General features: G+C 51.7%; 1 protein-coding gene and 1 long non-coding RNA gene across 3 annotated transcripts in view; one reads left to right on the forward strand and one right to left on the reverse strand.

Annotated features, from left to right (window-relative positions):
• Window positions 1–1567: 1567 nt before the first annotated feature.
• On the reverse strand, window positions 1568–6392 carry LOC108311069. Its single transcript, XR_005201810.1, has 2 exons — window positions 5421–6392; window positions 1568–2140 (listed from the first exon to the last, which is right to left on the reverse strand). It is a non-coding gene; the product is annotated as an uncharacterized LOC108311069 (long non-coding RNA).
• The window catches only part of DVL3 (dishevelled segment polarity protein 3), an 18455-nt gene continuing 11891 nt past the window's right edge, over window positions 4627–11190 (forward strand). For both annotated transcript variants that reach the window (XM_037741935.1, XM_017538318.2), the window contains exon 1: window positions 4627–5114. In XM_037741935.1, the coding sequence (XP_037597863.1) occupies window positions 4954–5114 (161 nt within the window). In that variant the 5' untranslated portion in view covers window positions 4627–4953. The remainder of the gene's footprint in view (window positions 5115–11190) is intronic.

Raw genomic sequence — 11190 nt, forward strand, 5'->3', positions numbered from 1 at the left:
TTATTTAGGAGGCTGAAGCATGAGAATTGCTTGAACCCAGGAGGTGGAGATTGCAGTGAGTGGAGACCACCACTGCACTCCAGCCTGGTCGACAGAGCAAAACTCAGTCTCAAATCTCAAAAAAAAAATAAAAAATAAAAAAATAAAGGGAAAACCAGTAATTAAAATGTTCTTTTTTTTTTCTTTTTTTGAAACAGTCTCACTCTGTCACCCAGGCTGGAGTGCAGTGGTGTGGCCTTGGCTCACTGCGACCTCTTTCTCCTGGGTTCAAGCAATTCTCCTGCCTCAGCCTCCCAGTTAGCTGGGATTGCAGGCACGAGCCACCACATCTGGCTAATTTCTGTATTTTCAGTAGAGACGGGCTTTCACCATGATGGCCAGGCTGGTCTCAAACTCCTGACCTCAAGTGATCTGACCACCTTGGCTTCCCGAAGTGCTTGGATTACAGATGTGAGCTATGCATCCAGCCATTCCCGCCCCCGCCCCCAGTAGAAACAAGGTCTTGCTGTGTTGCCCAGACTGGTCTCAAACACCTGGGCTCCAGTGATCCTCCACCTCAGCCTCCCAAAGTGTTGGGATTATAGGAATGGGCCTGTTCTTAATTCAATAATTTATTGTTGGCTGGGTGCAGTGGCTCACACCTATAATCCCAGGACTTTGATAGGATCGCTTGAGCCCAGGTGTTCGAGGCTGCAGTGAGCCATGATTACTCCACTATACTCCAACCTGAGCACCAGAGCAAGGCCCTGCCTCAATTAACAAATAAATAAAACAAAGGAGTAAAGTATCCAGGAAACAGATTCAACATGGAGACAGGTATATGATGTTCGTTGTGGGCTTGCAATATAAAAAAAATAAAATTAAAAGATTTAAAAAAAAACCATGGAGACAGGTAAAGGGAATTTTGAGGATGCAGAGAAGTCCTACAATGAGAGCTGTCCACAGGCTGAGACATTGAGTGGCACAGACCAGAACAAAAGAATGGAAGGCTCGGCCAGACGCAGTGGCTCATGCCTCTAATCCCAGCACTTTGAGAGGCCAAGGCAGACAATCACCTGAAGTCGGGAGTTCAAAATCAGCCTGGCTAACATGGTGAAACCCTGTCTCTACTAAAAATACAAAATCAGCTGGACGTGGTGGTGGGTGCCTGTAATATCAGCTACTTGGGAGGTTGAGGCAGGACAATCACTTGAACCCAGGAGGCAGAGGCTGCAGTGAGCCGGGATAGTGACACTGCACTCCAGCCTGGGTGACAGAGTAAGACTCCATCTAAAAAAAAAAAAGAATGGAAGTCTCCAGGAAAAATGGAACTGATTGATTATCTAATAGCTTTGACTGAGTGAACAAGGAGTGTATTGAGAAACTATTAGATTACATGGGAGGAATTAATGGGAAGTATAATATATTAAAACATGAAAAAACAAGGCAATGATTAAAGTCAGAGGAAATGAAAAGGTTGTAGAGGAAACAATCATAAAACACACATGACAGCGAAAACATTTGCTCAGTCAAAATAAGGTCAATACAAAGTACTGTATTTTCTTAGCCAAAAAGCATGCTTTCACTATTTTTTTTTGGCAGTTTTTATACTTTTATTGAAACACAAAACATGCACATGAGCTGTCTACTCATTTTTTTCACTGCGCAGCCTGGCATTGGGGTTGGTAAATCTGATGGCCAGCTGGGCAGCTCTTTCCATGATGGCTTTGAGGTTCTTAGAGGAAACATCGTGAGTGATCTCAGCATAGGAAGATTTTGTGCAGATCAGCAGCACTTCCAGCTCCTTGACGTTGCGGCCCAGGAACTTCCGGAAGCCACTGGGCAGCACATGCTTTGTTTTATCATTGCTCTCATAACCAGTGTTGGGCATCAAGATCTGGCCCCTGAACCTTCTACGAACCCTGTAGTCAGCACCTCTGGGTTTCCGCCAGTTCTGCTTAATTTTGAAATATCAGTGAGACTGGTGCCAGATGAACTTCTTGGTTCTCTTTTTGACAATCTTGGGCCTCACAGGGAGGCTGAGGGTGGCCATGATGCTTGTAAAATGGAGATGACACTGCTCGCTGAATGCCAGTAGTGGTGCGGAGGAGATGGCTGCCACCTCCGTAGGCAGTGCCAAGGAAGAGAGAGGGGCCTTTCGCTATTCTGAGAGGGAAGGGACAGGTGGAAGAGAGACAGATAATCATCAATCAAATTTGGAAATCAATAAGGAATGTCTAGAATGCATAAATGAAGAAGAAGTATGAGTACTGAGAGTGAGAGGGAAATGGGACAAAGAACTGCTGGATTTTTGTTTTTTCTCACCACTATACCAATGAGGAGGATTGCTGTTTTGTTAAAAAGCTTTTTAAATACGATTTGACTTTGCAAACATATTCCTTTGATAAAAAATGTAAAGAAGGTGGAGGAAAGTGTATAAAGTGACAACATATAAGGTGTGTGCAGGAGCTACCAAGTGGGTTAATTTGCCTGGAGTCAAAAATTTGGCCAGGAGCCCAGTGTGGTGACACGTGCCCATAGTCCCAGCTACTCGGTAGGCTGAGGCTGGAGGATCGCTTGAGTCCAGGAGTTCTGGGCTGTGGTGTGCTATGCCTATCGGGTGTCCGCACTAAGTTCAGCATCAATATGGTGACCTCCCGGGAGCAGGGGACCACCAGGTTGCCTAAGGAGGAGTGAACCGGCCCAGGTCAGAAACGGAGCAGGTCAAAACTCCCGTGCTGATCAGTAGTGGGATCGTGCCTGTGAATAGCCGCTGCACTCCAGCCTGAGCAATATAGCAAGACCTCGTCTCTTAAAAAAAAAAAAAAAATTGCCAGGACATGAGACAAAAGTCTATAAAAGAAAAGTAGGCAGAGGTTAGATTACAGAGGACCTTGATATGTTAAGGATATTTGGGGGCTTTGGAGAATGTGCAAAGGTTTCTGAGTAGAAGAGGTATCTGAAAGAGCTTCTTATTCTAGTGCTAATTTGGCAACAGTGTACAAAATGGAGTAGAAGGAGCCTGTACTTAAGACCGTAGCATGCAAGGTCCTATGAAATTTGGCCGGTCTATGTTTCCAGCCTCATTGAGGACTGTCCCTTTAGTCACGATGGCCTTCTCTTTCCTCAAATGTGACACATTTATTCCTGTGTTGAGCCCGTATATTCCCTGCACCTCTGCCTAGAATGCTCTCACCCCAGATCTCATAGCCACTTTCTACGCTCTATTTCTAGGTCTTCTCTTCTGGAAGGGTACTTCTCTAACTCCCAGAAACTTCTTTCCCCGGTCACTATCTTTTTTGTTTTGTTGTTGTTTTTTGAGGCAGTCTCACTCTGTCGCCCAGGCTGCAGTGCAGTGGTGTGATCTCACTGCAACCTCCACCTCCCGGGTTCAAGCAATTCTCCTGCTCAGCCTCCTGAGTAGCTGGGATTACAGGCCCCCACCACCACACTTGGCTAATTTTTCTTTCTTTTTTTCTCTTTGAGACGCAGTCTTGCTCTGTTGCTCAGGGTGGAGTGCAGTGGCACAATCTCGGCTCACTACAACCTCCACCTCCCAGGTTCAAGCGATTCTCCTGCCTCAGCCTCCTGGGTAGCTGGGATTACAGGCGCGAGCCACCATGCCTGGCTAATTTTTGTATTTTTAGCAGAGACAGGGTTTCACCATGTTGGTCAGGCTGGTCTTGAACTCCTGACCTTGTGATCCGCCTGCCTTGGCCTCCCAACTTGCTGGGATTACAGGCATGAGCCACCGCACCTGGCCTAATTTTTGTATTTTTAAGAGAGATGGGGTTTCACCATGTTGGCCAGGCTGGTCTCAAACTCCTGACCTCAGGTGATCCACCTGCCTCAGCCTCCCATAGTGATGGAATTACAAGCATGAGCCACTGTGCCCGACTTCCCCTGTTCCCATCACAGCACTGTTACCTTCTTCATAGCAGTTGCCACTCTGAAGCTGTTTATTTACAAGCCTATGCGCTTCCCTCCAGCAGAAGGAAGGTCCTGAGAGCAACCGTGTCTGCCTTGCTACCGCTATATCTCACGCGGTATGCCTTACACATAGTAGGCCCTCTGTGTTTAGTAAATGAATAAAAAGGAGGTCTGTGAGGAAGTGGCTATACCTAGTTCGGGTTGGTGACTTACTGTCTGGCGTGCACGCATCAACTTATTCTTCATTCAATCCATTTATTGAACCACTGCCTTGCAACTGGACGCTAAGGCTATTGCGAGGACTCAGAACTGGATGCTGTCCTGCCCTCGAGGAGATCAGTTTGGTACACTCCGCGACAGCAGTTGTGCTTCTCAAGAAACCCTGAAGGGCCATGTTGCGGTCACTCTCCTCCAGGGATCCAGAGTCAGAGTCACCCTCTTTCCGTAGACCATTTCTGGGGACCAAAGCAATCCCTGCATTCCACTCCCATCGGACCGCAGAGGAACCACCCATCCCACTCGGGTCCAGAGTCGGGGCCTCGCGGGTCCGGGAACGCCGCCCTCCCGGTGAATCTCCCCTTCCGTCTCTAAGGACCCGGGACCGAAGCGCCGCGGCCCGGCCGGGGGCGGGACGTCAGCGGAGCCGGGTGGTGGCCCAGCCGTCTGCTGCGAGGCCGGCGCCTCCGTGCGGCGGCCGAGGGCGGGGCGCGCCGGGGCGGGGCCGCGCCGGGCCGGGGGAGGGGAGCGGGCCGGGACGCAGCCCAGGGCCTGGAGGGCCGCGGCCGCCGGAAGAGTCGCGGCCGCCAGCCCAGCCGGGAGAGTGGGGAGCGGAAGCGGCGGCCGCGGCGGCGGCGGGCGGCGCTGGGACCCGGGAGCGGCCGGAGAACAAGGGAGCTGGCGCCGCGGGCCGCAGCCGAGCTGGGCTGAGCCGCTGGGCCGAGCCGCTGGGCCGCGCCGCCGCCGCCGCCGCCGCCGCCGTGTGGGAGGCTCGGCCCGGCCGCCCGAGCAGGCCGCGCGCGGGCCTCCGGGCCCGAGGCCGGAGCCATGGGCGAGACCAAGATCATCTACCACTTGGACGGGCAGGAGACGCCGTACCTCGTGAAGCTGCCCCTGCCCGCCGAGCGCGTCACCTTGGCGGACTTTAAGGGCGTTCTGCAGCGACCCAGCTATAAGTTCTTCTTCAAGTCTATGGACGACGATTTCGGGTGAGGATGGACCCGCCCCGTCCCCCGGAGCCGGAGGCGGCCCCCCGGGGACGAGGCGGCCCCCCGGGGACGAGGCGGCCGGTCTCGACTTCCCTCGCTCGCCGGCTCCGAGCCCCGCTCTGACTTCAGGGCGACTCGGCCCACTGGGGCCCCGTGGGTTCCAGCCCCTCTAGGGACTCCCGTTCGTCCCTGAAGGGGGACCTGGGCCTCCCTGGTTTAAGGGGACGTCCAACTCCCCGAGAGCAATCAGAGCTCCTGCCGTGCGGTCCCCTCCCCTCCTCAGGGACAGACACACCCCCCCTCCACCTGGTTCCGGAGCCCGAGTCTCCGTCCTCCTCCTGCCGAGGGGCCCGCGCCAGCTTTTCCGCAGACTGGGGTTGCCTGGCCCTCGCTCTTCGCCCCTTCATCTTTTCAGCAGCGCGGCTCCCATATTTGGAGTATGCTGCATCTGCGGGCTCCGCTGGGACTCCGAGCTGGGGGAGGGGTGTCGGGGGTGCTCGGGCGCCGGCCGGGAGCAGGGTCTGCAGAGCCGATGTTTATCTTAGCTGCCTCTCCTCTCCCTTGTGGGCTGCTGGGGGTGTTGTCACCGGAACAGAGCGCCCGACCCCTGAGGACTGGTCCTCACTGACCCAGGTGCTGATCTTTCCTCCAACTCTGGCCTTTTTCCTCCAGATGGTGGCCAAGGGGGAGACGTTGGGAAGGGCCTGGGGCCTGGATGGGAGGGCCAGGAAGAGTTTCTTGGTGTTCTCCATCTTGCCCTCCCTGGTGGGGTCTTCCCTTCCACCCAGCTGCAGAGATCTGGACAGGCGGAGTTGGGAAGCAGTCACTTCCCCTTTAAGAGGGGATGGAATGTTGGAGCCGGAAGGTTCTGAAGCAGCTGGCCTGGGGGGGGCCTGGCTGATCCCCTCGAATCCCCCCAACTCCCAGGAGACTGGGGGAGGGGGAGGCGCCCACACTGGCCTGCAGCCTCACTAGCTGGGCGCTGGGCCTGGAGTCGTTGGGGAAGGCCCCAGCAGGCCTGAAGGCTGCCTCTCCAGCCCTCGCCTGACGCCTGCACTGCTCTTAGGAGCTGAGGCCCCACAGCCAAGAGGAGACATTCTTCTCCCCAGTGCTCATCAGTATGGCTTCTCTCCCAAGCCCCTGACCCACCTAGCCCTGGGAAGCAAGCACCTTCTGTCTAATGCCTGGCGTGTGTTGCTGTCACCTTATGCCTGGGAACTCAGGATTGGATGAGCCCCTGAAATCCTGTGTGTGAGAGTCCTTTGTACAGTGGGCAGTGCTATGTACATTCTAACTATTCTGGTTTCTGTTGTTGTTCCTGCCCTGGGGTGGGGTGCTCCTGGTGGTGTGGTGACAATTGTCTGCTTTCAGCCCAGAGACAGATACCTCTGATTGGAAGATTCCGAGGACGGATGGGTTGAGAAGGGGTCTGGGTAAGGGGGTGGGTGCCTTGGCCTGGCAAGAGAAGAATAGGGTTAGAAGGGATCAAGCTATAGCCTCCACGTAAGGAATGGGGGAAGATCAGCCAGAGTCCAGTGCCCTGGGGCCATCCCAGATCCAGATGCCTTGCAGGGCTAGGATAAGCTCTCTCTCCTCCCTCCACTTATTTCTACATCCACTGGGCCTGGCCCCTGCCTCCTAAGCCTGGACAACTCTGGGCTGCTGTCATTCTCCCAAGGCTGCTGTTGAGGCAGGCCAAACTGCAGTTATAAGAGGGCCCCCATTACACCAGTTACTGTTTACTTAACATTTTTCTTTAAATAAATCCATTGTCAGTCCACTCATTCTTATTCTTTTTTTTTTTTTTTTTGGGATGGAGTTTCGTTCTTGTTGCCCAGATTGGAGTGCAATGGTGCGATCTCGGCTCACCGCAACCTCCGCCTCCCGGGTTCAAATGATTCTCCTGCCTCAGCCTCCCGAGTAGCTGGGACTACAGGCACGCACCACCATGCCCAGCTAATGTTTTGTATTTTTGGTAGAGACGGGGTTTCACCATGTTGACTAGGATGGTCTCAATCTCTTGACCTCGTGATCCGTCTGCCTCAGCCTTCCAAAGTGCTGGGATTACAGGCGTGAACCACCACACCTGGCCCACTCATTCTTTTTCTTAGCTTAAACCAAGCAATAATGTGAAACCATAGGTCTGATTTTCTATTTATATTTCTTTTTAAAATATGTTTAACATAAATATTTAACGATTGAACTAAGCAATGTTAATTTATGTGCCCCCTGAAACCATCTTGCAAACATCAGTGGTATTTGAACCAAGATATCAGAGTTGGACCATTTTAGCAGGGTTGAAAACAGTGCTAAAAATGAAGTGGGGCTTGGGCTCGGTGGTTCATGCCTGTAATCCCAGCACTTTGGGAGGCTGAGGCAGGTGGATCACGAGGTCAGGAGTTCAAGACCAGCCAGGCCAACATGGTGAAACCCCATCTCTACTAAAAATAAAAAATTAGTCGGGGGTGGTGGCACATGCCTGTAATCCCAGCTACTCAGGAGGCTGAGGCAGGAGAATCGCTTGAACCTGGGAGGCAGAAGTTGCAGTGAGCCAAGATTGCTCCACTGCACCCCAGCCTGGGCAACACAGTGAGACTCCTTCTCAAAAAAATAATAATAAAGTGGAGGAGATGGATTTTGTTTTAATCCTCAGAAGGATAAATGAGCAGGAGACCTGATACGGCTGTCTTGTGACAGAGGACTAATAGCATATGTATATATATGTGTGTGTGTGTTTCATTTATTTAACACACTCCTTTTATGCTTAGTGTGCCAGGGACTAATCTAAATGTTTTTCAAATCTTCACTCACTCAATCTTCAAAACAGCCCTGTGAAATGGATAGTATACTGGTATCTCTGGTTTACAAATGAAACTATGCCGGGCATGGTGGCTCACACCTGTCATGTCAGTACTTTGGGAGGCTGAGGTGGGAGGATCACCTGAGGCCAGGAGTTCGAGACCAGTCTTGGCAACATAGCCAGACCCCATCTCTACAAAAATTTTTTTAAATTAGCCAGGCGTGATGGAGTGTGCCTGTAGTCCCAACTTGGGAAGCTGAAACAGGAGGATCACTTGAGCACAGGAGTTTGGGGCTGCAGTGAGCTGTGACGGTGCCACTGTACTCCAGTCTGGGCAACAGAGTGAGATCCTGTTTCAACAAAAAAAAGGAAACTAGAGCACAGAAAGCTTAAGTAACTTGCCCAACCAAAGTCATACAGCTAATAAGAGGCAGAGCTTGCTTTGACATCAGGATTCTGGATCCAAATCAAAATCTTTAATCATACAATTTTAAGTGTCATTATTGTCACCATTTTACTGATGAATCCTCTCTGAGGGAGGTGGTAAGCCTTGGCAAACTGTAGAGGTGATAAGGCCACCATTTCTCCAAGCCCCACAAGACAAGGGTCAGGTGGGGGCCATTGACCCTAATTGACAGAGGGAAAGTTGTCAGTGGAGGAAGGCTGCTGTCTCTCCAGTTTCTCTACTCCTGCCTCAGCCTTTGAGGTTCTGTTGTGAGGCCTGAGGACTCCTCAAGTCCCATCTGGTCTCCAAAAGTATTTGTCAAGCTCAGGGTAAGCTCAGCCATCTTTTAAAATTTTTATTTATTTCATTTTTTTGAGGAGTTTTGCTCTTGTCACCCAGGCTGGAGTGCAGTGGTGCGATCTCGGCTCACAGCAACCTCCACCTCCTGGGTTCAAGCAATTCTCCTGCCTCAGCCTCCAAGTAGCTGGGATTACAGGCACCCACCGCCATGCCTAGCTAATTTTTGTATTTTTAGTAAAGACCGGGTTTCACCATGTTCGTCAGGCTGGTCTCAAACTCCTGACCTCAGGTGATCCACCCGCCTCAGCCTCCCAAAGTGCTGGGATTACTGGCATGAGCCACTGCAGCCGACCTGCCATTTTAAGTTATTTGAAAAATGGAGGAAGGATAAACATCTTTAGCATTGAGGGCATGGTGAATGGTACGTGGAAGTAAGGTACCTACTGCTAGTCTGATGTTGAGCTGTGAGAGGGGGCAACATGGCGATCAGGTCATTTACTGTGGCTCGCTGCTCCATGTCATACACTGTCCTCCCTAAGGGCCTTCCTTTTTTTTTTTTTTTTTTTGAGATGGGGCCTGGCTTTGTCACCCAGGCTGGGGTACAATGGTACGATCTTGGCTTACTGCAACCTCCGCCTCCTGGGTTGAAGCAATTCTCCTGCCTCAGCCTCTTGAATAGCTGGAACTACTGGTGTGTGCCACCACACCTGGCTAATTTTTGTATTTTTAGTAGAGATGGGGTTTTGCTATGTTAGCCAGGCTGGTCACAAACTCTTGACCTTAAGTGATCTGCCCGCCTTGGCCTCCCAAAGTGCTGAGATTACAGGCATGAGCACCGCACCCGGCTTATCTTATCTTTATATTCCGACACCTGTGTAACACTCAGCAGATGTCTATCCAGTGAACATGTGCTGCTCCTGAGGTTCCAACCACTTCCTGGATTGCAATATATTTCCATGAACTATCCACTGGACCACAGTCTCTCTGAGAACAAGGCAGACTCTGGGTCTGATGTTTCATGAGATCTCTACAGTAGCAAGCTCAGGACCTAAAACCCACTGGGTTCTCAGCCAAAGCATTTTAATTGGATGAACAATGAATGATGAATAGATGTATTTGCTCTGCCCTTAAAAACGTATATGTAGTTAGAAGTAGCGTGTGGACCCCACTAAAAAGTGACAATATAACACGCTTATAATGCCTGGATCATGCTTGGCATTTGAGGATCCAGTTACTAGGATGAGACAGAGGCTTGGAGAAATTGGTAGGCTAGTAACTGGGAGAATTGGAATTTGAGCCCATATTTGTTTGACTCCGTTTGGGGCGTGAGTGTGTATGTGTGTGTGAGTGCTGTGTAACCCCCAGCCATTCAGCTCCATGGTGGGAGAGTAAGGCCTGACTGAGGTCCCCCACAGCTGCCAAAGATCAGCTGATTCTTGTGAGTCAGCAGAGCCTTGGTGACCTGTTGATGACCCCCAGAAAGAGAGGAAACGTGTAGTGTGGAGCAGTGTGGTGGGGTCTGCCAGGGGAGGTGTGGTAGGGACTTGGCAGCATTTTCCCGCCCATAGGCAGACCCCTCTCCAAAGCAGGCTGTGCCATGTGGCCCATGTCTTCCCTTTTCCTCTGAGTCCTGTGGGGCTGCCAGCTTGTGGTACCCTGTGGCCAGACTGACTGGTGGGTATGAGCTACCTTTCTGTCCCTTCTTTTTAGCCTGTCCTTCCTTTTCTTTTGAGATGGAGTTTCACTCATGTTGCCCAGGCTGGAGTGCAATGGCACGATCTCAGCTTACTGTAACCTCTGCCTCCCGGGTTCAAGCGATTCTCTTGCCTCAGCCTCTCCAGTAGCTGAGATTACAGGCGTGCACCACCATGCGTGGCTAATTTTGTATTTTTAGTAGAGATAGGGTTTCTCCATGTTGGTCAGACTGGTCTCGAACTCCTGACCTCAGGTGATCCCCCCCACCCCTGCCTTGGCCTCCCAAAGTACTGGGATTACAGACGTCAGCCACGGCGCCCAGCCTCTAGCCTATCCTTTCTACACTTTCTGCCGTGGTGGGCCTGAGTAGGATGATTTGGGCTGCTTTCCAAGGGTGGTGTTGGGAATGATGGAGGAACCAGAGATGGATGGGAGTGGGAAGGGCAGGCTCAGTCTGCGAACTTGGCTGTGAGTCCAAAAATGTGAGCATCACAAGGAGCCAAGCACGTTTCCGGCTCTGGGCAGAAGCTGCTGTAAGAACAAAGGGGGCTGAGCACAGTGGCTCAGCCTGTAATCCCAGCACTTTGGGAGGCCGAAGTGGGTGGATCACCCTGAGGTCAGGAGTTTGAGACCTGCCTGGCCAACATGGTGAAGCCCCGTCTCTACTAAAAATACAAAAATTACCCAGCCATGGTGGCAGGCACCTGTAATCCCAGCTACTCGGGAGGCTTAGGCAGGAGAATTACTTGAACCCGAGAGGTGAAGGTTGCAGTGAGCTGAGATTGCAGCGCTGCGCTCTAGCCTGGGTGATAGAGCGAGACTTCATCTCCACAAAA

This window comes from Cebus imitator, unplaced genomic scaffold, assembly GCF_001604975.1.
Source record: "Cebus imitator isolate Cc_AM_T3 unplaced genomic scaffold, Cebus_imitator-1.0 Scaffold111, whole genome shotgun sequence".
Lineage (NCBI taxonomy): Eukaryota > Metazoa > Chordata > Mammalia > Primates > Cebidae > Cebus > Cebus imitator.